The 27229-nt window shown below is 39.4% G+C and overlaps 2 protein-coding genes across 6 annotated transcripts in view; both read right to left on the reverse strand.

Annotated features, from left to right (window-relative positions):
* The window catches only part of cylda (cylindromatosis (turban tumor syndrome), a), a 29949-nt gene extending 12417 nt beyond the window's left edge, over positions 1–17532 (reverse strand). The window contains exons 1-12 of one of the 4 annotated variants that reach the window (XM_034148398.1): positions 17199–17532; positions 15412–15947; positions 12637–12948; positions 10549–10654; positions 9094–9195; positions 8442–8558; positions 4612–5000; positions 3163–3328; positions 2388–2529; positions 1759–1881; positions 577–668; positions 148–214 (exon numbers count right to left, since the gene is read on the reverse strand). In XM_034148398.1, the coding sequence (XP_034004289.1) occupies positions 148–214; positions 577–668; positions 1759–1881; positions 2388–2529; positions 3163–3328; positions 4612–5000; positions 8442–8558; positions 9094–9195; positions 10549–10654; positions 12637–12948; positions 15412–15903 (2108 nt within the window). In that variant the 5' untranslated portion in view covers positions 15904–15947; positions 17199–17532. The remainder of the gene's footprint in view (positions 1–147; positions 215–576; positions 669–1758; positions 1882–2387; positions 2530–3162; positions 3329–4611; positions 5001–8441; positions 8559–9093; positions 9196–10548; positions 10655–12636; positions 12949–15411; positions 15948–17198) is intronic. The other 3 variants (XM_034148399.1, XM_034148400.1, XM_034148401.1) reach the window with 3 other exon arrangements.
* Positions 17533–18506: 974 nt separating this feature from the next.
* Positions 18507–26320, reverse strand: nod2 (nucleotide-binding oligomerization domain containing 2). 2 transcript variants are annotated; one of them, XM_034148447.1, is made up of 11 exons: positions 26253–26320; positions 25512–26049; positions 23848–23974; positions 21132–22908; positions 20474–20557; positions 20311–20394; positions 20122–20205; positions 19957–20040; positions 19241–19324; positions 19023–19106; positions 18507–18769 (listed from the first exon to the last, which is right to left on the reverse strand). In XM_034148447.1, the coding sequence occupies exons 2-11, from the start codon at positions 25995–25997 to the stop codon at positions 18697–18699; spliced, it is 2967 nt and encodes a 988-aa protein (XP_034004338.1). In that variant the 5' UTR covers positions 25998–26049; positions 26253–26320; the 3' UTR covers positions 18507–18696. The 2 variants fall into 2 exon arrangements, with proteins under 2 accessions (XP_034004338.1, XP_034004339.1); XM_034148448.1 differs by lacking the exons at positions 18507–18769; positions 19023–19106; positions 19241–19324; ... (1 more) ...; positions 20122–20205; positions 20474–20557 and having other exon boundaries at positions 20310–20394.
* Positions 26321–27229: the final 909 nt, after the last annotated feature.

Consider the following 27229-nt stretch of genomic DNA (forward strand, 5'->3'; position numbering starts at 1 on the left):
TTTGAGCCCAAGACGTTAAGACATCAGTGCTTGGATGTTTCATTTCTAACCTTTGAGTTTCTTCTCCACCATGTCTCTTCCCAGGCTCGGTACTTTTGTGTCATTCTGCACATTATTTATAAAAGGGGATTTGAAACTAGCGCTTACCTTAGCCTGAGCAGCGGGTCCACCCTCAGTATGTGATGGAAAAGGATATTGAGGAACTCCTCAGGATCTGCAGAACAACATGAACTTAAATGAGATCTCCGTTTACATTTCTGTGTTTAAATCCAGTGCAGACCGTAGGAACTGAAAACTCAAGAGCATGAATGTGTGTGATATTTTCAAATAGCGGATTTGTTGTGTGACTGCCAGCATTTCATTATATTTTACTGTTCTTAAAAGAGTTTGTTTTATCCTCAAAAAGGTATTTTGATGTTACAAGTATAGCAGATAATTCAATCAAATTCAAAATCTAAATTCAGATTCTCATCACCAGTACAAAGAAGATGAAATGTTCAAACCCAATGAGTAACGTGGAAGAGTAAATGCACTTTTAAAAAGACCACTAAACTATTTACCGTCTCTCTCTCCTACCTTTTTCTTCAGACGTAAACCCAGAAGCAGCTTCTACTTTCTCCAGGATCCTCCTCAGCTTCATCACCTTTGTGGCACAAACATACCCATGTCTGCAGGACAAACAAGAAACAAGTTACAACTCAGCAAATGTTATAACATCAGTTCTGCTAGTACAATTCTGCATCAGATGTTAAAATCAGGGTAACATGCAGCGAGGCGGTCATTATGGGGAAAAGAACACCCTTCATGCTTCGCGTCGGGCTCCTGATGAGCATGAAGGGTGTTCTTTTCCCCAGAATGACCAAGTCGCTGCACATTATCCCGCTTATTACACGGCCACATTCTCAACAAAGTAACGATAAGACTCCCAATATTAATTGAAATGCTTTTATAGATTTAGAAAATGTTTTTATTGATTTAAAATGACATGCATCCGCTAAGAAAAATAGTCCGTTGTTACCGTTTGAACTAACGTAGCAACGGCAGGAGCTGCTTCGATAGCGTTTTTGAGGAGCTTTTTGATTACAGATTTGAAAACATCGTTGCTTGCTTTAAAAGTAGCACAATTCATTATGTCAAACCTTGGAAAGTATCTAGATATCCCTGCCCTAATGACAAAGTAACTGGCAACTGAATATGTTTTTCCGTTTGATGTCTATGTCTGGACCGTTGCGTAAAAAGGAGGGTTTCGGCCAAACTGTATACAGTTAAATCGACCGGACTTCTTTCTGCAGATGTGAGCGCCCTTAACAACGGTCAATAAGTCCTTGACAGCGGTCTGTACTACTGGATTAACAACGTGTCACGTGTTCTGAATTGACCAATCAGAATCAAGTATTCAACTAAGCCATGTAATAAGATGAAGCAAATAATGCAACCAATAATATTTCAGATTCTGTTTGTTTTTATTTATCTGAAACCATGTGCAAGCAATTTAGCATTCTAGTCTAGAACAGCTTTTAGTTTACAATAACAAAATATCAATATATAAAACATATTTCAGATTATATTCGGTTACATTTATCTGATTTCATATTATGTGAAGGCTCTGATTCACAAGTCCCAGAGAAACTTAAGCTTTCTAGTTTTTAACATTCTTAAGTATTCTGTATACAAATCTGAACAACATGCTTAAAAGAGATGCTTCAAATCCTACAATAAATGGCATCATTATGTTTGCATTAAATGACGTTGACTCACATGCGCAGCGGGTTGACTATCTCTGTGCGCAGCAGCTCTTGTGTCTCTCGGTAATATTCCACATCGGTTTTAGATCGCGGCCTCAGGAGAACCGTGTCCAGAACAGAGCTGAAGGAGAACAGACTGCAGGGAAAAAAACACAACAATCATTATTCATGTTTCTTTTATCTATCTAGATAAATTAGGATTTACTACGTTTATTGGCTTTTTGCAATTAAAACACTTATTATTGATATATTATTTTGAATATAAATCCATGCTATAACAAGGAGAGCTTCCCTGCTGATGGACGAATGAAGGATTTCTAGAGTGGTCCAATTTAAAGCAAGAAAACTCCAAACTGGTGGAAGTGCCTTTAAAGTGACCTCCTGTAGTTCGGTGAAGACGTTTAGGTTGACTGCTTTGTTCAATGGCCCTTTGGCAGAGTTGGCAGTAAACAACAGATCTACCCACTGCTCTCAGCGGGAAAACACACTCCTGTGAGAGCCAGTGGGCAAAGTCAAAAACCGTTTACCGATAAGCCTCTGCCTCTGGGCAAACTCAGCGCTGCGGGGCGGAGGAAGCGCCAAAAACTCAATCAATAGAATAACACGGCATGCACTGCAGCTCATCTACTAAAATACACTGACCAGAAGAGTGTTGAATCCAGGTAGCAGGAGTTGTAGTGGCCCTGGATGCCTTTCTTTTTTCCCACCATGACATCCAGACCGTCGTTCTCTGTGCGTGGAGGCGTGTTCTCATGCACTACTTCGCTGAGGTACCCCCCAAATGCTGCAAAAACAAACACAGTACAGGTTTAAACACTTAGCCTTAAAGGTCCCCTATTACACTGTTTTTCATCAATATATTATAGGTCTCAGATATATACAAAACATGTCTCTGAAGTGTTTGGCTCCAAACACCAAACAGATCATTGCAGCATCCCATAATCCCCTCTGTTTCAGCCCTGTTTCCAAAGTGCTGATTCTCTGTCTGTTACTTTAGATGAAAATAAGGAGCCCCTCCCCACGCCCCTCTGAGAGATATTTGGTTACAAAGAACACAATGGTGCTCTAGGAGGAGATTCAGGTGATAAGGTGGGGGGGGGGGTTACCTTGGTTGGTGATTGGCTAATGGTTACACAAGACAAAACATTGTTATGACATCATAAAGTGGCCAAAATCTGATCAGCTCATTTTCAGACAGGTTTTTATATAAATGGATCAGGACAAAAAGAGAGAGAATCTTTGTTCCTGAAACTTTCAGAATCTCTTTACACAGAGGGGACACATGCTGATGTAGAAGAGACATGAAGAAGAGGGGACACTTGTTTATGTATACAAGACATGAAAACTTGGATTTTGGGTGACCTTTAAGGGACACAAACGGGTGCCTTTTATCGTCTCGTTTCTGCTGCTGACTTACCGATGGAGTTGCAGCGCTCGATGGGGTTGGAGGAGTGGTGCAAGGACGGGAAGCGGGAGTCGGGCCGGCAGCACTTGAGCTTCACAAACAGAGCTTTTTTGGGAGGGCAGGTGAAGTACCGCGTACCTTTGAACGTGCCGTCAGTGCAACCAGGACACTCCTCCTCCTGCAAGAGAAAGTCAAGGTCATGTCATCACATTACTGTAAATATGTCATATGTTGGCAGAAAAAGGCATTGACAGAAATGTATTCTGACTTTTTCCAAATGCTTTAGGTCTTATTAAGGATACTTTGTAACTTTGTTTACCACTTTGATGAAAAGTGATTGTGACGAATATGGTGCATTTAACAAAATGTGGCCCATTTGTCATCTCAGTTACCCAAAATATAAAACATATTACATTTTTTTCAGAAAGATTCAGACACACGCGATGTGAGAATGCACTGTGCATGCAGGTGGTTGTCATTTTACTGAGTTTCCTGAATTTAAACTAAATGTATACGGGATGCTTGCAAATGATCTGTGATCTGATGCTGAACACAAGCATGTTACAATTTAATTTAATGGGCAAACTATGACCTTGCAATAAGACCTTGTATTTTATGCATGTCTTCTGCCGAAACTATTAAAAATACAATTCTTTGAGGGGTAAAAATCCCTGATTCCCCTGTCTTAAATTCCCTTGGAAATTTCCCAAAAATTCAAGGGACATGTCATTACTTTTGAAACCCTTTCCACCAGTCAATCAGAGTTATTAGTAGCAGCATTTAGCAGCTGTACTTCAACAACGGAGTGAAGCCTGTGGTGGGGGGGTTCAGGTTGCAAGGCTTTTTGCAATCACTGGTCAGAGAAAAGCAATCAACAACAGCAGTGATTACTAACAGAAATAGCTTTAACTGACCATATAAAAAGAGTGGTGAGTGAGTGGTGCTGATTCACACTGATAATCACTTGATAATCACTTGATAATCACTTGATAATCACTTGATACACTGATGATGATCAAGCGCTTTGAGCACCAGGAAAAGCGCTATATAAATCAAATGCATTATTATTATTATTATTATAATAAGCTGTTCGCTGTGGCACAAACCACATTATGATTAAGAGCTCTAGAAATATGTTTAGATGTAACTGGTCAGTAGGTATCTGAAGATCAAAAGTACCAAAAAAAATCATGCATCGAAAATGTTTGGAAAAACAATAACTGGCAATACTAAGTCTGTACAGCCCGTCTTATGTCAATACGACACCAAGTCAAATTCCTCGTACGTGTCAACCTACCTGGTAATAAACCTGTTTCTGATTCTGATATCATTTATTCTATTTTTTTGATGTTCATATTGTAATTTAATACATTAACTTCTTAAGTGTATTAAATTATCCTCTTCCAATTTCTTTAAAATCTGTTATTTGTTATTTTAGTCTCAAATGAAGCGTCTGCTCACCAGCTCCAGCCCAGCGAGCGGCTCCAGCAGGCCGGGGGGGAGGCCCACCCAGCGGATGACCCCACACAGAGGGGGGTTCTCCTTCACCTCCACCAGAGAGCCCACCTCCAGACCGGGCTGTCCTCGGGGGGGCGTCGAAGGCCTCGGTGACGGGGGGGCGGCGGGTGACGGGGGCTCGGGCTGCTCCCCCATCACCGACTGCACGGACAGCGACAGGGGGCCGTGGCTCATGCTGTCGATGGGGCCCGTCTTACGGTTCAGGCTGAAGGGGAGCGAGTGGAACTTGTTGTCAGTGGACAGCGTGGCGGAGGGTGGGGCTCGGGAGGGCGGGGGGGACTGGTTGAAGTCGGGGGGTGTGTCAGTGAGCGACTTGGCGGGGTCCTCCCCAACTACAGGAGGGAAAGAAACAAACAGAGGGTAAGGTCTATTTTAGTGTAAAGACACAGCAGGGTGTCTGGGCACTGTTGTGGAGATGTTAGTATTTTAAAGAGTTATTTAACTATAGCCTCAAAACTATTTAAAACATTAAATCTGCCAAATAAACACAAATATATATTACAAATGTATATATTTATTTTTTTTGGCAATACGGTTTGTCTTTATGTTCTTGACAATAAAGCTATCTGAATTTGAATTTAAGTTTAATCAAGATAAAAATCACTATCTTACTGACATGTACCACTAGAGGTCAGCAAAACTAGATTTCCATGGCGTTTAGTTATGGTGTAAAAGGAAGAAAGGAGTCTGCACGCTTGAGGAATTTGGCTTTAAAGATGAAATACATTTAAAAAAGTCTTAATCAATGGACATCAGTTCTTCCAAACATGCATATCAGGCGGGTTCATTTTAAGAATATTCCCTTGTCTGCGTTCGTTGATGATTATTTTCCTTAATTCCTGAAGATGAAGCCACCATTTGGACTTAGATATGTGTGAAAATGCTCTTCATTGATACGAGATGTCTGGTGTGCAGACTCCTTCTACCGACTGATGGTATTCTGCAAAATGCAAAAAAAATAGCTATGAGCACTTCACTCAATTTACGTGAAGTATCACATTTAAATGTTGTGTACAAATCCCAAAACTCAGATTATTTCTTTTAAAACAATGTGTTAGTGAGGGGTGTGCCACTCCACCATGACATGAGTGATTTGGATACATGCTTACTCTGATCAATCCTGAGAGAAGTGTGGAGGAAAGTCTGATGACTTTGAGACAGAAATGAAAAGCACCATAACCACACAAAACAATAACCCAAAATGTGGAAAGTGACCCTGAGGGAGATGAAAATGATTACACATTCACAGGATGAGTAAGCAGTTGTGAAAACAACCCATCAATTATTTATGACTGACCCCCACTAATTATTGCATTAGTATTTAAAAATACTTTTACAGGCACTCAGGTATTCTGTTTTGTCATAACAGGAGGCAACACAAATTTGATTCATGATGTTGAGGCATGTCTTTGTTCTGCTTCTAATTCATTGGTTGAAGTGTGAATAGGTAATTAGGTATGCAGTTATACATTTTTGGACGATATATATTTTCCAGAATGTGATAACGAACAGAATAATTAGAGTTAATATCCAGAGTGCTGTGAGCCTCCACCATCTTCACTACAGGAAACATTATGATTCACAACTGGCACGTATTGGTGATGACATGAGCAAAGTGATTCCCCGCTTAACAAGAAAGAAAAATGACACAATGGACTTACTGCACCAGTCAGGACCGACACTAGAATTAAAGGCATTTAATAATGCTTTGGCGTGCAAATAGTACTACACAGAGATATTCAAACTGTGTCTGAAGCCAGTTAAGGAGTTATTTGCAGCGCTGAGCATTATTAAAAGCCTGAGGGCGACACCGATTACTCCATGCAGGTGGAACACCACAGTCAAATGGTGATGAAGCACAAGGGTGGTGGAAAGGTCTTTTATAGCAAGCTACTGCAACAAACTACTAATCGTTGTTTTTATACAAACCACCTATGGGGCAGACTTTTTCATTTATTGTATCCCACAATACAGTAATTACAGTACATAACGTACATATACTACACATGCTTGCAGTACGTTTACTTATGTATGAAACTCTATTTCTCCCACTTGGTACAAATAAAGGGAAATTCAAAATACAAAAACACTCTTTAATGGTAGCTAATTAAAAAATCATATTTATACTAATCTCCCATAACTCTAAAACGTACCACTTCTGTAAGCTACTGACAAAGTATATCTGTTCACAGATCAGATCAGTTGTGTTGGTGGTATTTCTTATACTAGCCAGCGAGGTGCAGAAGGATGGTGGATTTAGCACCAATGCTCTGTTTACTTGCTGCTGAAATTATAGAAAAGGGATCAAGTCAAGTCAAAGATATTTCATAATTATGAGGCAATAAAGTATGCTGTGCCGTGTAATTCAACCTTTAACTAAATGAGAAATAGACTAATGTATAAGTATTTAGGTAAATGATAAACTAATAAGAAGAAATGGGAAAAAAATTGCTTCATGTAAGAATTCACAAATTCGGATTATATATTTTATATATATGTTTTTGATTTCTACAGAATAACGTATACATTGCTGCTGATGACAGTAATGCTTCACAGCAAGTCAACGTTGTGTGAAGCATTATTGTTTAATGTGTTGAAGAATTACACAAAATACCAGTTTTACCTCTTATTTCTGTGTACAATTTTTTTTTTTAATGTTGGCAGGTTTCTGAGAAATAAAACGGCAGCTAGTCTTAGCCTGCCAATTTCAATTATGTAACGGTACGTCCACACGGTTCCGTCGCGTTGAAGCTTGCCGGTGGGCGTGTCTGGCGTGCGACCAACAACCAATCACATGAATCTCCCGCCCCGGACACACAAGCACGCGGTTTGATTGGCTAGAGCTTGTACTGGCATATGATTTGATTGGCTGGCGCTTCCGTCGACGCTTGAAAAGTTTAACTTTTCTCAACCTTCAGCACGAGCAACGGAGGCAAAGCGAGGCAACAGAAGTACAATGCAGTTTGATTGGCTAGAGCTTGTACTGGCATATGATTTGATTGGCTTCTGTCGAAGCTGCGAGCAAAGCGAAGGAACCACAATGCAGTTCGGCAAAGCGTGACGTCCCCCCATTCAAAGTGAATGGGAAGCGTCTCCGTTGAAGCACGCGACGGAACCGTGTGGACGTTATGTAACAGGCAGCGATTTTATTTTATGACTTCAACTTGTTATTCTTTAAATCAGTGATGATTTTGAAATGCTAAAAATATTTAGTCTTTAATTTTGCATATTCAGCATGAATAAATATAACCCTTTGTCTTGAGTTAATCTTAGTTTTCAGAGAGTGTATGATAACTTTTAATAATAAAAACGTAATGATATTATACACACTAGACTCTCCAGTAGATTCACACCACTATTAGGTTTTAAACTTTTTGGATAATATAGGAAACTTGTTAAAGTAACCTTTTTTTTTTTTAACTAGTTTTATAACAAACCTTATTCATTTAGTTTTGTATTATTAGATCACAAAACTCCACTTATCATTAAAACATTGCTATGTTCCACGTTCTTTTAGCAGGTGGGAGAGACAGGTTTCCATACACAACTTTTATTTGCCATTTTGGAGAACATTTCTATTAAGAGCAACCCAAAGAACCAGAAAAGATTTGTCTTTTAGTCCAAGAGTTACCCGTCATCCTGCCAATGTTAGGAATTTAAACTTTAAAATCACCAATAAACATGTGCTTTAGTGATTTGGATTATCAAGTAGCTTGTTGTAAACAGTAGCTTGCCGGTGAGAGGGTTGACGTCCCATGAGTTCCCGTTTTTACCTTCATCAATGTACCATGTGCTTTTGGATTTGGACTGGGCGGGAGGGTCAACAGAGCTGCCATTTAAAGTATAGTAAAACTCAGACTTGCTTCTACTGCCACACTGATGACCTAATCCTGTAAATAACACAAGTACATGAAAAAAAACACAGAAAGATAAGAAGAATATGTGTGTGTGCTGTAAGAAAAGCAGGGTAGGGTAACCTAGGGGAAAATGTCAATTAATCAGCAACTTTGGTCGGTTTTTCTCCATAAAAGAAAAACAAAAAGAGAAAGCAATCAGAGAACAGATTCACATCAAATGAATGCAACGGGAGTTTCTCATATATTGAGCAATATGGAGTAAAACCGTTATAATGATTATCTTTATAAAAAGGGACTTTCCATCACAACTCTTCTTGAGGTTGTTATTCCTAAACTACTTCAAATTTGGCAAACAGTTTGAATGAGTTCTCTAAAAGAAAGAAAATACTTCCTCTTTCCGGAACTAGCCTCAGAGGAATCTTCAGAACGGGCCAATCCCAAATTGTGAAATTTCTTTTTTTACTATCTGTACTAAATCCATTTTGTTGGAATGCCCCTTTTTTCAAGAGTAATCATCACACCCAGAGGTGTGTGTGTCAGTGAGGTGAGTATGGTAACACCGGTGTACCTTTGCTCTTTGGTTTGCTTTGGCCAGAGGACGACTTTTCACTGTTGGTGCCTCTGGGGGCAAAACTGTGCTTTTGCAGCCTTTGGTCCTGCATGGAATAATCTGCACGGCCCAGAAATAAATCCACATTAGAGCCACGACACGTTTATCAGCCTGCGAAAAACTACCATGCAGCAAAAGTCTTCACAGCGCAACTGCAACTTGTGTGTGAATTTACATTGACCTTATTCCATTTTACTTTATGGCTTTCAACGTGTCACTGCGGTTCAACAAAAACAAGTTTGATTAACACAATTCAAATAACAAGTTTAAAGACCCTATTTTCATTTCCTTCGCTCAACTTTTAAAGTTATGACACTGAAGTCATAACATAGCATACAACACTTCAATGACAATGGATGCATTGCTTTAATTAGGGTCCAGACTAAAAATGTTTATTTAACTGAACTTTTACCGTTACTTTTAAAGTGTTTTTTACCTTTCACTTTGGACATACGGTAGGCAGAAGTCACAAAAGATGATTGCAGCTTCTAGTATCACAAGCATGCAGTGTTGGAAAGTAACTAAGTACATTTACTCAAGTCCTGTAGTACTATTTGATCCTACTTGTACAGTACTTTACTTGAGTATTTCCATGTTATGCTTCTTTATACATTTTGGAAACAAACATTGTACCTTTTACTCAACTAGTTATATATTCATTATTATTACTTTTGATTTGATATAAAGCAGAACTGTCCTACCAATATTGCTGGTACAAATAATAAAAAATGGTCTCAATATTCACAAACTACAACATTTAAAGGCTATTATGTATTTGTAAGCAATTAATAGAAGGAATAATATAACATTCTTTATTAATATAATACTTTAATAACAGCCATTGTGCACAAGGGGTGCTTTTACTTTTGATACTTTAAGTACATTTAGTTGACAACACTTCTGTACATCTACTTAAATAACATTTTGATTTCAGGACTTTCACTTGTCTTGGAGTATTTTCAGACAAAAGTCTTTCTACTTCTGAAAGCATGACACATTAGCATTAAAACATTTTATTTGGGTGTAGTTTTGAAAGTAGCTGTATTTAGTAATAACACTTGACTTCATGTATTGCTGTTTAGAAACTGCAAGAAGAAGGTTTCAAAGGAAAAATGAATGAACATTTTCTAAATAAAGAATCCTAATGTTATAAAACATCTGTATGCGTGTCTGAAAGGTCAGAGAGGCGTCAGTCGCACATATAAACATTCAATATGCCAACGTGGAGAACAAAGAGCCCGAGTATCTCACTTGACTTTCAAAAAACAAGAGAGACATCAACACAAAAGGCTCTCTGTTCCCGCTGCGAGCAAAACACAAACTCCGAACGCTCAGAGCTGGTTCAAGAGAGGGACAGCTCAATGTTTTCAGAAACAACGCTGGAAGTTTATTTGCAAATTCTACGTGACTCACCTGGCATTACGTCACAGATGGGTACGAGTCGAGTGTGCTCCAAACTGGCAAAATTACACAGCAGCTTCCCATCGATCATACCATCCCAGTCCCCGATGGGATTGTCCTGAAAGAGTTGGAGACATGAGAACCATGTAAACTCTGCCAGGCGTTCTTCATCTCTGACACACACGTGCTTCTTCCCCTCCTACTATCTTCTTGATAAGAAGCTCAATCCACTGTGTTGTTATGATCCAAACTGCTCATCAGATGTTCTCCCTGAAAGCTATACTTTCTCCACAGCCACACTATTCTCCTCCCTCAGTTTAAGAATCCAGGACTGGAGGATATTCTACGTGAGCACGGTGCCACTAGCTAGCGCAGGCAGGGCGAGGCTGGACGCAGAGAGAGGCAGAGCAGTGGGCTCTCCTCACTGCTGGCCCTCTGCCATGCTGTTGGGTCATACAGCACTGAGTCTTTACCTCACTCCCCGTGTGACTGCCTTGCCTTTGTGTGGGTGGCTCAGATGCACTGAGTGGGCTGCTGCTGCTGCTGCTGCTGCTGCTGCTAGTGCTGCTGCTGCTAGTGCTGCTGCTGCTGTTGTTGTTGTTGTTGGTGCTGCTGCTAACGATCAGCAGTCAAATGCCTCAGTTATGCGTTTCAATTTCCCTGTGACCACAACAACTCTCCGGCCTGACAACAGTAGTCATAGATACTAGCCCTGCTCGATTTGGAAAAAATAACTAATTGAGATCAGTTTGATAATTAATATTGCAGTTGTGATATGATTCACAATATTGGGGAGAATTTAAATGCTGTTCATGTGAAATGCATATTAAAATGATCATATTGTGATTTATTTAAGAGGATCTGTAGCAAACATAAATTATATTCAAAGTCTGTAGAACACAATTTGTTGGCCAGGATATCAAAGCAGCTCTAAAATACTTCGATAAAGATTGTATTTTAAGAAATATTAAGCCTTTAACAAATATTGTGTTTCCTGTGAATATAGCACTGCTCGATGTTGCGGTGTCGCTAAAAGTTATGAAGCCCTCGTGCAGAAGATACCAGCCACTCTGATACCCAAAAACCAGACATACTGTAGTGCCACAAGGTACAGAAACATGGTTGTCAGCAAGTCATGATAGAAGATATTTAGTTACATAATTTGCCTCATCTGTTCAAATTGAAACTTGCATGGTGCTGCCCTCTACTGAGGCGAGCAACTCAACATTTGACACACATTACATCATCTCACTTTATAAACAGACACTTAAATGTAACACTGACCAGGTGATGAGATTTGAGTTCTTTATGAAACACTGAAAGCATTAAATTATGTATATTTTCCCACTTTTTCCTCCACTTTGTTACCAAATGGCACTAAATAAAACACTGTTGTCATGTGAAAGCAATTCAAGCCGCTCACAAAAGTTACTGATTGCTTCCAAAACATCGTCAAACAAATAACTCCAACCAATAGTCCAACTAATAACCATAACAAGTTCTGGTTTTAACACACAGATGAAGTTGTCTTTTATGCTAAATGAGTTAGCCTAGCTGTTGGGCCATCACTTTTTATTCAGTGTAAAAAACATGAAGGTGGTTTTCATCTTCTCATCTTACGCTCAGCAGGAAGGCAAATAAGTATATTTCCCAAAATGTTGAACTGTTGTTTTAGGGAAACAAGTCATCTAAGGGACAGTTTCATCCCACAGGCCATAAGACTGATAAACACCTGAACTTTTGAAAGAACATCCATAACATCTGTTTGCAACTTATATATATCAATATTCCAATTACTTGACTATTCTGCACAACTTCTATTATATTCTATTTTATGTTATTTACTTGCACTATTATCTGTTTTATTGTGTTGCACTGCTGGAGGAGCCTTTGACCTAAGATGTTCATTGTCATAACTACAGTGTAGCTATGTACGCATGACAATAAAAGCCTTGAACCTTGCACCTTGATTGTCAGGAAGCAAAAAGTTTCAGAGCTAAATGTCTCAAACTTCACTGAACAAAAGCAGCAGAAGTCTTTTGTGAATTTGAACATTTTTTATAAAAACCACTCTAGTTATTCAGAGAGGGCGTTACTTACCATGTCTACTCCCACATAGTAGCCCAGGCTCTCATTCCCGGGCAGCAGGTCACAGAAGATGATGGTCCCTCTCTCCGGCCCGTCCCTGGTCTGCACCAGGACCCTGGAGTTGATCTCCAGAGGAGGAAAGTCCTGGTCGTCTTCCACCAGATTCACGTGGTCCACCTCCAGCTCACCCAAAGCTTCGTCATCGTCATCCTCCCAGAGTTCAAGCTTGTCCAGGGCCACAAACACACCGCACTCATCCTCACAGCGGAAGAGTTGGCGTCCCTGGTAGGATCCCTCGGTGAAGCCCTGGCCCCGGCCCTCCTCCTGGGAGAAGGAAGTAAAGAACAGGGTTCATACACTTTTTCACCAATGATTTTCAATGACTTCTCCATGACCTTTACCTAATTTTCCATGACCAAAAACATTACTCTTTCTCAGCGGTACCACTGAAAATGGTTTATTTTAACATGGAACAGGAAAATAAGGTCTGAAACATGTTGTGCCTATCTAAAACAAATCAAATAGGCTTACTAGCTTCTACAGGCTAAAGCAACTAAAATCTCTCACCAGCAAAATACCTCGTCAGATGCCATTTTACGTTTCATTACTATACGATACAGTATTTATTATTGGTATAGTATTACTATTTCGGCGATTAGATAAAATATAAATTATATTCGATGCAACTTTAGTTACATTTCCATGACTTTTCCAAAACTTTGGGAAAAATATTGTTTTCCATAACTTTTCCAGGGCCTGGAATTTGCATTTTGAATTTCCATGACTTTTCCATGTTTGTAATGACCGTAAGAACCCTGAAAGAAAGGATGATGGGAAAGAGTTTATAGAAAGAAAAGGAGCAGCAGGGATGAGCAAGTCATTGTCATAAAAAGTAGGGCAGGTAGTGAGGCTGCTTACTCAGCATCCTTCAGGGAAGTCAACATCAGAGAGTGTATGATCGATTACTGCAGCAGGAATATGACTTGCTGCGATGATAAATGCATTCAAAAAGCTCGGGCACAGATACTAGATGTTCTCACAAAGCGTGCCGTCACAGATTGTGCTTTTCTTCCTCACACGCTGGCTTTACAGTAGATAGCGTCATTTCTATTTGGTAAGGGCATAGAAACAGAATTGTATCTGAAGCATATGTGCTGCTCTGAGGCTGCAGCTACTGTCTGCCCACTCAGGAAGACTCCAGCTGGACTCAGGAGAATAACAACAACTTTGTGCTGCGATAAGCAACCCTTTGTATTGTGTTGCTTACTGTACATGCAGTACAGCATGAATGGCATCACATAAGCACGTTTGTATTCAGATAAAAGGAACAGTTAACAGGAACTCAAATGTTATCAAAACTTTGCTGGATCAGCTTTGTTTAAGTATTCTCTGAAACAACATTTATATTTGTCGATCTCCACATTTAAAGGTTAGAAAAAGACTGACATTCGCAATCAATTTGAAGGACATAACCCACAAACAACAGAGACCGATGCTACGACACATACGTAATTTAATCCTGCGTTTTCCACACGTCAAAATAAACATGACGCACAGGGTGATGAGATGTGACATTCTTACAGTATAGCAACTGTCACACAAATTTGAATATTTAGCATTTCATTCTGCCATGGAAGCTCTGCCTTGTGCTGGTATTGACAGAAAGCTCCACACAGAAACCAAAATAGCTCGACAATAGTCAGCAAAACGATTTGTTTCAGGGTTGTGTCAACAACAACAACAAGTGCAAGCTGACAACGCAGAGATGAAAGCAGAGGGACGCGGAATAAATCTATTTGTACTCTTTGCATTTTACCCCCTGTTATGTATGTAGATACTAAAGTCAATTGAGCCTAAAATAACAGACTCACACTCCGGGAACGTATTGGTTGCTCACAAAATCACATACTTCTTATCTGCTTGTTTATTAGGTACAGAAGTACAAACCCTTTATCGCATTGCAATTGCCCTGATCACTTTTTCAAATGAAGGCTATGGGTCAGAACACATGTATGTCTGTTACTCATAAAGACAGCATAGTGTGTTTTTACTTGCAGGACTATGTATCTGATGCAGCTTTAATCATTAGACATAATATAGGAAATGTGGGCCAATTATATTCACCCAGCTCCACGATGCTGTAAAGAACAGTCTTGTCTTGTCTTCATGTCTCCTTCATTTGTATCGGAGACAGTAAGACAGCAATCTGTGTCTTCACTGGGTTAACGGTGATTAGTAAGAACACTCTGATCATTCATTTCAGACAGCTGCTTTGACACGATTAGTCTCCCGACATTAAAAACTCTTAACTCAGCGCCGCAGAAGTGTTTGGTTGTAATTCTGCTTTTGTTCCATGTCTGTACACATAAAGTTGCACAAAGCGCACGTTGAAAATAATTAACTTGTCGGTTTTTGGCTAGTTTCATGTCATTTTAAGAGGAACAGTGATTAGTTTTAATAATCAAGATTTACAAATATTTACAGAGGGATATTTTCAAAAAGATTCTATGGAACTTAAACAATGCCTCGAATATGATTTTATATATATTTTCACTGCACGAGAGGTCTCTTCCACTTTTACCCCATTAAATGTGGGGTTTGTTTGGAAGTTTTGTGAGGGACAGAGGGTGTCGCATCCGTATTCATATTCTGTACAAACTGTATAGTCCCCTGAGACCAATGTAACATTTTTGACATTGGGCTATATAAATACACTTTGATTGAAACATTGAAACACAAAACACAAAACACCCTTGTCTACTTCTTAATAAAAGACACAGTTCTCACCAGCAGCTCTACTCCGAACCAGATTCCAGAGAGCGCTCTGTCAGGCAGCAGTGAGCCTTTGAAGCGGACCACCCCGGGCAGAGGTTCGTCCCCCAAGCGCAGCTGGACCCTCACCTTCGACCCACAGTCAATATCACGCACTCGCTCCAGCCGGGACTTGTTGCAGAGCAGGGCGTAGCGCTCCTCGCAGTTTGTGATGGGGAACAGCAGCTCTGCCAGCTTCTCGTCCAGCTCCAGGACGTCCCGCTCGTCCAGACTCAGCACCACGTTGGTCTGGTCCAGGATGCGGAGACTTTTCTTGCCCTTGTTTGGAGGCAGCGTTCTCCCCAGGCTGTTGCGCTCCTGGCAGGCCTGACCGAGGCTGCCGCGGGGGATCCTCAGGGTCTTCTGGGGGGTCTTCTCCACCGTACACTCCTTGATGACCATGTAGAAGCGCCAGTCCTCCCTGAAGCCCCCGCTGGGCTTCTCCTGGCTCCACAGGGCGGAGCTCATGGCTGCATGCTAGGCAGGAGGTCCAACATCAAGGCAAGCTTGACCTGCGGAAATTATGAGAGGAACATTTATTTATTAGTTTGTTTGATGACTTAAAATGCATTATTCCTCAGCCCAGTCGAAAACAAACGATATAAATTGTTATCATTAAATCTGAGACAGAGGGCTCCACGATTCAATAACTGTCAATTCTAAAATTAAATACTGAGTTCAGTCCCATATTAAATGTACTTGAAAGGGTTTTGAACATATTGTCTTCTGTGATTGTAATGTTCTGTTCCCTTGTTTCTTCTTTTAAGTATTTTTCAGTGTTAGTATTGCATATATATGGAGCAGCTGTGATAAAAAACCTGACAATTAAGTTATATCTTATCATATTGTATTTGTTGGAATGTATAGTTAACAAACCATGCTGAAATAAACTACTAATGGTTTGATTAATGTAGGAAATAGTTGTATCACAACCTGATAATGATGAATGGTGAGTACAGAAATGAAAGGGCGAGACTTGTACATACATATCATGAAAACTTGTGAATCAATTATACTACCATAACGCTATCAGATATTTTAATATATGGTGGTAACTTCCAATTTTCCATTCTTTCAGTAATCTGATTGGTTGTTGTGGTTTGTGATGAGAAATCTAACATCTCATGGTGATCTCTACTGCCCAGTCACACCTGCTCAGTACACCTGTTTTTCTTAGCAAGCCCTGTTGTGACATTACTCACATCTACTGATTTGATTGTCCTAAAAATAGTGAGCAGACGGTTGACATTTTCTCACAACCAACTCTACCTCAAATACCAGACAATTGGATTTCCCCTGATGACACCTCAGATATGATGATGTACCACAAGACACAGTCAAGAAAGAGCACACTACATCCGTCCTTTGTTCGAACAATGCTAACTAACTAATTCAATTATTATTATTATACTGCTGTTTTCAATAAATGTGTATAACGTTTAACATGTTAATATTGAGGCAATTACACAGCACAGTGCCACACAGGTAGAAAACTGAAAGTAATTTCAACCTGATATGGGCTAGCTAACCCTAACATGATTTGACATGTATTTACCGTGTTTATTGAGATGACAACATGTTTATTAAAATGTGTTGGCATCACTGACTCGTTTTTAGGATCATTTTCCCTGACAACCAGCAGTGTGTCATCACCAGGCAGAAGCTGTCACTCAAAGGCCCTTTAAGAGAGGGAAGTAGCTAACGTAGGATAAAATGCACCAAATACTCATTTACTTTCAATAAAAACGACATGGAAATCTTACCTTTGCTGTGCGTCAGTTCAGCACGAAGCTACAGATGACATGCCATTTCAAATATCCATCTCGTTTAGATACAGGCTTCTGAAAACAAGCTCCCGTAATAACCTCTGATTAGCTGAATGGCTAGCGTCCTGAGAAGCTAAATATCAGGCTAAAGTTAGCATAGCGAGCTGATAAACAGCAAACATGCTGGCAGAAAACTGCCACCCTCTACAGTGAGATTTCAGCATTTAGGTAAATCTACTCTCCATGGGAAATAGGTTGAATAAATACAGTGTATCGCTACAGAAATGAAATATATTATTTACAGGAGACGACCTCACAAAACTTGATGTGTGACGCCATGCTCTCCCCAACAGACATTGGTCAGTCGTTTCATTCTCAAGCGCTGATTGGCTGTTCATTGTGTTAGCAATCAAGTCCCACCCTCTGGGGTTTTCCCAGGAATGGCAGCACACGTAGTTAGGTTGAAGTGTAGATTTCAGGGCAGAGGATGCTGTCAGTGGTGGAAGAAGTAATTACTGTGCTTCCTTTTTGTTCAATTGTTTAAAATGTGTACATGTCGTTAAGCTGTGCCCTAGCTTAACGACATGTACACATATACTTCACATACTGAAACTATGTCCATGTGCTCTGGAAATACCTGTAAATGATGGCAAGATATTTGTGGATTTTTCTTGGATAATGTATGTAATAATGAATGTTCTACTTTTTTACTGTTCAATGCAATACATTAATACTTTTATCCCTTAAAACATGTACTATAAGACAAGCAAACACATGATAATTTATTAAAACTGTGAGATTGGGCTTAAATTACTTAATGTATAAGTTTTAATAAAATGTATTTAATGTGAAGTTCATTTGCTTTTATATATGTGTTCCATTTGAAATATTGCTGTTGATTAAATTGTTAACTGAAAATTAAACATTTAACTATTTACTGTAACACATTTACTTAAATAAAAAGGAATAATACATTGTAAAAAAAAAAGCAAAGTATTATGATTAGCAGTCTTGCATTAAAAATGCTCGATGTGCAGAAATTGCCTCCTTCAAAGTATTATACATCATTTTATACTAGGTTACATATTACATTATTATTAGTGATGCATTCATGTAGTAGAACTAATTGGCCACTCCTTTAAATACTGTTGTGATCAACACATGTTTTGGTTGAAAGCAAGCTGCCAGGCCATAAATGTAGTGCAATATAACAAACATGACATACTGAGGTAAAGTAAAACGTAAAATAGGATAAAATTGTACCTTCCAACCTAAACCTAAAGAAGAAAAAAACAAGACACAGTAAAGGTTGATTTAAATTATTTTGTATATTTAGAAAAACTCTGAAAAGGAACATTTTGTCCAAGCACCAAACCAAGATACACGAGAGCTAACACATTTTACTCTTCACATCTTCACATAAAATATTTCATATAATAAATAACAACACAATCTTATTGCAATACAAACAGTTCTTGTCTAACTTTTTACAAAATCAGAAGGTAAGTCTTGACTCCCGTTGTTTCATCTCCTCTACTTCCTCCAAACTGAGGTCATTGTTTCTCAACCTGCAGAGTAAATACAAAGAGACACAAATCGATAAATGACACAGCCAGTTGCACAACCAGTGCAAAGGCACAACCAGTTTGAAAATGGAAATGAAGCTTAAAATCAAAATATCAAACATTGAGCCAAGTAGGATTCAGTATCATCAACCACATATTTTCTTAATAAGTAGAACCAGTATGCCTTAGCCTTAATCCAGAATGTAAACAACCACCAGGCATGCATGAGTTAAACCACAGAATAAACATTACGCACCACACTGATTTCACATGGGTGTTGTGTTGCATCGCTTGAATCAGACGTTCCACTCCTGATCTGGTTATGTGGTTCTCTGTCAACCTTTTGAAACAGGAGGGCGGAGAAAGGGTGGATCAATGTAATTATTACTGTACTAATGGCACAATTAATATTGTGTGGATAAAAATGTCATTGTATTGTCAACACATGTATAACTTGTCTAACATAACACTTACCACAGCTCTTCCAGTGACGTACAGTTCTTGATGATGTTGGAGAGGGCACATGCTCCGGCACTCCCCACTCCATTGTCTACCAGGCTGTCATTACATTAAATTAGAGTTAGAATCAGAAGTACTCCACAGCTGCAGGAACACGTACTGTTTAAAACATGCTATATTTGAAATATTTTCAGACTTTTAACTTGCTGTTAGACAGCCCTTTCCGAAAGGGAATAGAGCCGTTATCTGTGCTACTTTAAAGCCACCAGACTCCATTAACAAAAAATATACCTTGCAGAACATGAGGGTTACTGGTCTACCGCTGCCTTGTTATTGAGTGAATTTGGTGGTCCAGAATAGCTCTTCAAGACTCTATTGTCACAGAATAACACAAAGTCACTTATCGATGAAGTCAGCGTTAGACCAGCAACTTCTGTGTTCTGCGAGGTCAAATTGATGTTGTTGTCACTGGAGTTTGGTTGCTTTAAATAGAGCAAGATAATGGATCGTTGATAATGGACTTTTTTTTTAGGTGGGCTTTGTTTTATGTGGCTGCTTCAACAAAAGTACATTGCTCTGCTTTTGTGTTATTACTCCTTTTTGTTTCTGAACATCACCTACTGTAGATTATACACTAACTCTGGATAGGTACCTTATACCAGCCCATATCAAACCATCCAAACTACCCCTTTAAATGAACCAAAGGTAGCGTTATTCAAAGCAAATGTTACCTGAGCCACACCAAGGTTTTGCTGTTCTCTAGGGCAGTGGCAAGGGCTTCTGCTCCTACATCTCCTATCTTGTTGCCCCATAGCCTGGGGATATAAGGATTGTAGGTAAGTTCATAGAAATATCCCACCAATGAGATGCATTCACTTGTTCAGGAGGACTTTTACCCTAAATACTGTAGTGAGTGGTTGCATTTCAGTCCCTCTGCCAGCTGCTTTGCTCCTTTTTCTGTTAGATTATTGTTGCCTAGCCTGGAAAAAAATAGAGAAGTTCATTTTCTATCCATTTTACAGTACATGTACTGTATGTGGTATTATAGTTACATTTAGTGTCACAGTTAGTGTGTATGTGCTGACCTCAGAGAAACAAAGTTCTGCTTTATTGTCAGAAAGCGAGAAAAGTGCTGTGTGCATGCATCGGTTAGATTGTTGTTGAAGAGCCTACAGACATACAAAAGGTCATGAAATGTTATTGTTCAAACATCACTTGTGATTTCCTGATCATCTTGACATCACTTACGCAATTTTCTTGAAGTTTTCACACTGGATAGTTTTAGCAAGTAGTTTGCGGATCCCCTCGTCTGTGATGTTATTATTTCTGAGGCTGAAAATTGAAGTATATAGGAAACTTGAGTAGTGGTGGAAGAAGTATTTAGATATTTACCGTAACTTAAGTAAATGTAGTAATATCATCTTGTCGAAATACCAAAAGTCCTGCATTCAAATTGAAAGTTAAAATGTTTTGGCACCAACCTAAAGTAAAAGTGCTAAGTATTCTGAACGGTCAAATAAAAATATATATATTCAATTAGGATATCATATTTGATGCAATAACGACTATGTTAATTTCATATTGCGGCTGGTAGAGATGAGGTTTATTTCTTACTAATTATAGTGCACACTGAATAATTAACTTAATATTGTATTAATATATGATTCTACAGAAACACTACTAACTCAATGTATTAAATCTATGTGTGGGCATACAAATGTACATTATTTTCTTCTGAGATTTAGTGGAGTTGAATTATATAGTAGCATAAAAAAGGTAAATGTACGTAGTGACTTTCTATCATTTCACTTGAACATGACATGTATTCTTTCCTTTAAATAATGCTTTTGTGGAAGCTTTGTTCACAAAAATGTACAAATGGAAGTAAAAATCTTGTCATACTCACTATAGGGAATTGCAGATGTGCATGCAGGGGAGGAGCTGCTCCACTCCGACGTCGCCCACAGAGTTGTTGTCCAGCTGCAGGCCGACAGGATTCCTTAAATGCTGCAGCACATAGGCTAGAGCCGTGCACTCTACAGGACCAATGTTACAGTAGGTCAGTTTCAGGTGGTCCACCTCCAGCTTACTCATGGCGTCTTTAGCAACCCTGTCCTCCTGCATCTCATAGATGCATTTGATAAGCCAGACGAAGCCTGGCATTGCATGCATGCTCTTCTTCTCCCCCTCTACGGACTGAGGGATGGACTTAAAGTGTTTCTGCATGCCTTTGGATAAGCATTTCACCACCTGTCTGACCCTCTTCTCCATCACAGCGCTGGGGCAGCAGTGGAGCCACAGGTTTCGATGGCGCTGTGACAGAAGTCCAGACACAAAGGTGGCTGTGATTTGCCAATTTGGCGTTTCAGCGGCTGTAGTTTCCTCCCCTGAAGGCCGCTGTTGTTGGTCAGTAGAAGGCAAGCAGGCGATGAAGCATCTGCTGCTCTGACCTGCCTCCTTCATTTTCTGCGTCTCAAAGAGCTTAGGGATAGTTGAGCGGTCAGTGTTATCCGACAACACGATGTACAAAGCTGCAAAGAAACATTGCATAGTCAAGTGAAGGAATTCATAACCTTTAGCGTGGGTGGATATATCTTTACTCTGAATGAGAAAACCCATGCAGATGTCCTTCTCAGTCACACCACATGTCTCCAAGTCTGTGCCTGAGAAGATGTAACAGGTTGCTCCTATCCCATCAAAGGCAAGCTTCCCAAGATGCAACACAGTTTGCAGATGCTGCTGAAGCCAACATAGCCCTGTAGTGTTCTTCAGGGAGCTTTTGTGCTGGAAAAAGTGCTGCAGGATCATTAGGTAAACATCTGTGATTGTTTGTAGGCTGCCCTCTCCGCAGCCTAACAACTCTTTATGGCACTGTGAGACGATCCAGCACAGGACTGGACTATGACACAGTCCGAGTAACGCAGTGTTTGTCCGCAAGGACTCCAAAACCTTAGCAGCCACATGGGCGTCGCTGTGATGCTTCCTCACAAAACAGTCAATCCCACTTGGGGAAAAGCCTTTGAGGAGGACCTCTTTGCAGAGATGTTTCTTGAACAAAGGGCCCACCGCCTCTGGGCGACTGGTCACCACTTTCCTCACACCCTTCATTAGGGAACCCTGGATTAAGTTGAAGAGTAGGATGTGAACAGGAGCACGCTGGGTGGGGCAGCAGAGCCTGTGCTCATCTGAAAAGCTCTGCTTCAGCTCATCCAGGCCATCGAAGGTGAAGAGGATGAGATGTGGGTGGTCCAGGATGAACTGGAAGATCTCCTCCTGCTGTCTGTCCGGCCAGCAGCAGTGCTGAAACAGCAGCTCCTGTAGAGAGAGCTCCCTTTGCTCGGAGTTCAACCTGCGACAGCTGAACGGGAACAGAAGGAGGAAGTCCTGCAGCGCTGCCCCCCGAGCCCAAAGCAGGTGCAGCCTCTGGAGTAAAGTGCTCTTTCCTCCGCCCGCTTCCCCCGACACCAGCACCGTGTCCGCCTCCTTGTTTTCTGTACCCACTGCACCCACTATGTCCTCCAGGCCCAAAGGTCCATGGACATCCACACAGTTATGAGCGAGTTCCAGCTGGCCGTCAGTGTAGATGTCGTCCAGAGACATGTGGCTGGTCCCTCCATAAGTACTGAGGAAGCAGGACTGAGCGGAGATTGAGCTGCTGAGCTTCTTCTGATACTTTAACACCTCTGTGACAGAAAGCACACACATAACATCAATTAAGTACATAAAGCATTGCAAAATGATAAGGTTTTCTTTATTTTCGGATGTGTAATTACTAGGTAGATCATTTGTTTATATATAATTTGTAAGTCAATCATATTTTTGATGATCTATTTGACACTGCTTAAGTTTGTACAGTATAATCATTCTCATGTTTCATTTCATCATTATTATTATTATTATTATTATTTTGTATTATTGTTTAACAGGTCTGTATATCTGTGTCTAGTGTTAAATGCTAACTTTTAATGTGCTAAACAGTTATCTTTTCACATATTATGTTTCAACCCGGTTCTATTTTGGGAACTTTGACCACTTCCCTATATTTAAAGGACCTCTGTATATTTTGTAGATTTCTTACAAATCCCCCTCAAGAACAGGGACGCACATCTGCTATATTTAGCTCGCATGGAATCTCCTTTTACAGTAATCTTTAAATATATAATTAAATTCAGTTTATTCACAAAGTTAGTGTTCAATCATAAGAAAGCATTGAGTTGTTTAAAAGGGGAAAACCAAACTTGAGATTAGGGGCCCTCACACTTAATAAAAAGTATTTAAAATATATTTTACTCACACTTTAAGAATTTGGGAGAGTACATGTATTCTAAAGAAACATTTACAAGCTACAAAACTAAATACCATGATAACTAAACTAACCCTTAGGCTACTACTAAATGGCCCCAACACATTTATTCCATTAGTTTCAATATTGGTTTGAAATAGGTAAGACATAGGCTACTGAACAGATGGTAATATGAGAAAGGGAAAATAATGGTACTTGAAAATGACCAAGGGCGTTATCTTTGTGTTTAGTTTGTTGGTTTGTTTGTCTGAGTAAAACTAAAACTACACACTTGCCTTTAGGTATAACAGTTTTCAGCATGATTATAACAATGGCATACCTTTGGGAGGAGTCAATTTCTCCTGGTTCAGTGGAGATACAGGTTCCTGTTTGTGCTGAATGAACTGTAGTACAACCTTTGCTGCAGATTCTCCTTTTGATCTGACATGGTCCAGCAAACGCCTCGCCTGAATGACATATAAGTGGTATCATTAATAAAATAATACTTTAACAATTTGGCGGGGAAAACAAGTAGGCTATCAGCTTACAGTACTTGTTAGATAAAAAGGTTGAAATCTCTGCTATGTTAGCAACTATGTAAGCTAAGCTAAGTGTAAAGCTAGCACAAGCAGACAGACAGCTTAGCTTAGCATAAATACTGCAAACAGGGCGAAACAGCTAGCATGGGGCAGTTCAAAGGTACAAGATGGCACCTCATTCACTAATTTACATGCAATATCTGAGCGTAAAAAGACACATTACCTGGTGCTATTGCTGGTAAGTGTGGTTACATTGTGGTTGTCAAGAACTATGTTTGCTGTTTTCCCACTTTCCTATGCTTTTTGTGTTATGCTAAGCTAACAGGTTGCTGGTGTTAGCTTAATATTTACTGACATGAGAGTGGAATTAATCTTCTTAAGCGCTTCAAAATGTAACTATTACGTACTGTAAAATGAGCACAAAGGCATTTCATTAAAGTAGCCTATAACATAGCCTACTGTATACTCTAAGCATAAGACTGCATTGCTGAGCAGTGTTTGGGTGAAATCAGGATATCTGGGACAAAAAATGCTTTTTCATGTTTAAAAATGAACAACCAAACATGTGATTGCATTTCTACAAATGTCCTTTACAATAAGCCATCATTTTGATTTGTCTGAGAAACATTTTTAAAACCTCTTTGCAATGTAGCCTAAGCCATGTGGCATCTTGAAGAGTGCAGCTAAGGGCATAACAGCAAAACTGGTTGTACCATGTTTTGACTCATACTAAATATTTTCCCAATACACTAACTCGAAGATATGGGACTCTCCCATTTTACCTGAAAACGTCAGAGTAAGGTAGGGATAATTGATGCGTTTGAACGTCCAAAGTTTCTCTTCTAAGTATTGTACCTGGCAACATTTTTGTTTTTAGAAACTGTAGCAGAGATCCATAAGTTATAGCCTACAAGTAAAACATTAAGGGAAGTGTTCTACATTTGTGTTAGTTTTCTAGAAAATCTACAGCTAAAAAGCATCTCAGACTTTACCCACCGTCAACCAGACGGATTCAGTTCCTTTATAAGGTCCCACTTTGCCATTGAAAAGGGATGCACTTACTTTTTCCATTTGATGCCACTTTATACTTTTACTCCACTACATTTATTTAATAACCTAAGTTACTTTGAAGATTCAGATTTAGATTTTATCAGTGAAGATTCATTTAATTGATCCCTGTGTGAAATGCACAAGCTGCAACACACATTAATGCAGCTATAATTATGATGTATATTATACTAAAATGGGCCATGCCAAATTTACTTTACGTATATGTTGATACTATAACTTTTCTTCTTATAGAAATATTTTAAAAACAGGATATTTTCTATAAAGTATTTCTAGGTTTTGCGACTAAAGTCAGAGATCTAACTACTTCCCCCCCAAAATCCAGACAATTGAACAGGTACAGAAAAAAAAAAGGAAGTTTCCAAGGCAACAGTTTAAAAATTGGTACACAATGTACCTGCTGACAGGGAGTGTGGATAGGAAGCTGCACTTCACAGCAGTCTGCTGAAGTGAAGTGTCCGGATGTGACAAGATCTTCTAAAGCACCATCAATGCATCCTTGAAGCTTTTCTACCAGGCTCGGTCTTTGAGTCAGAAGAGTCTCAGTACACGTGCTATGGTGTTCTTCTTTTTCCTCCAGAGTGGAAGAGCATCCTGAAGATGAGGTGCCAACTCCCTTTGCATCAGGCAGGACTCTTTTAAAAGCAGCAAAGAAGAGTCCACATGTGTCCTCTCCCTTTGTGTAAACCAGATCCAGCAGCTTTCTGGCATTGCAGTGCAGCGCCCTACCTGAGACCTGTATGTTCTGGTAGTCCTCCCATGTGAGTTCCCCTTGAGACAGCAGTATATCCAACACCTGCTCCAGATGTTCTGCTGACCCGCTGCTGCACAGTGCATTCAGGATCTCTGTGCGTTGTCTCAGCACAAGCTCCTGGACAAACATGCTTTTTGCATGTCAGCGTCCATACTCAATGACATCTATTGTGAACTGCTTCCTGTATCACAACATGGAAACACGCCCACATGTCATCATGCTGCTATTGTACTTGTCATCACGAGTGTGAATAAGACAGCCTGGGATCGGTTTGTTCTCATTAACATTCATACACACTGATTTTGTTAGATGATAAACACTTGTTGAAAAAACATGCAACACACAGTAACTAGCAACAGTAGACATTGTTATATTAAAACTCACGTAAGAGTCTTCACGACAGAGAGCTTTCTTTCTTCCCCTCCGTCTGTATTTTGGGCAGAGCTTCTTCCTCATTCCAAGCTGAAAATGAAACTATTTCTGCAAGTGAGTCCCTTCTGTAAAATGGAAAATAAATCTTGCCAGGAAATTTAAAAAACGTCAACACAGTTCCTGAGATGCAGAGGTTAAAGAAGATATTTGACTTCAACAGAATTAGCAACACTACAGTCAAAAAACTGTGTTACAAGACCTGCATTAGAAATAAAACTATACTAAAAGTACAGCAGTTTTGGCATCAAAATATAGTTACGGTACCACAAGTGAAAGCACTTATTATGCAGTATTGACCATTTCAGAATCATACATATTAAAGTACTGTTTGTATAAGCATCCATTAATGTGTAAAAACCACTGGTAAAGGTAATTGTATTCACTTTATGTACAGCTCCTAAATATCTTAACCTATATTCATATTTATTTTTAGCCAATAATCTGAATCTGTAAAATATCTATGATAAAGCCGTCAGGCAAATGGATTGGATGTAATTACCTATATAATAAGAGGTATAACCTACCTTATAATATATGATTATGTATTACTTGATTCATATTTTGTGCAAAGTAGCTGGTAACTAAAGCTATAAAATATATGTAGTGAATTAAAAAGGACAACATTTGCTCTAAAAATGTAGTGAAGTAAAGTATAAAGTAGCATATAGTGAAAATACAAGTACCTGAAGTGTGTACAGTACTGCATTAAATGTACTTCAAACACCGGTGAGATTTGATGATATTTTCACATCCTCTTGCATGAGGTTTGGAAGAGTACTGCTTAACCCTGTAAGGCCCACTGTTGCAATTTTACAACATTACTTTAAGCTATCCTAAAAAAGTCAGTAAATGTTTTGTTTTTTAAAGACTACATTTACATAGTCAAAAGGTCCTTTTGTTCAGCCTCACAATGCTATTGGGAAGTAAAT

This window comes from Trematomus bernacchii, unplaced genomic scaffold, assembly GCF_902827165.1.
Source record: "Trematomus bernacchii unplaced genomic scaffold, fTreBer1.1, whole genome shotgun sequence".
Classification (NCBI taxonomy): domain Eukaryota; kingdom Metazoa; phylum Chordata; class Actinopteri; order Perciformes; family Nototheniidae; genus Trematomus; species Trematomus bernacchii.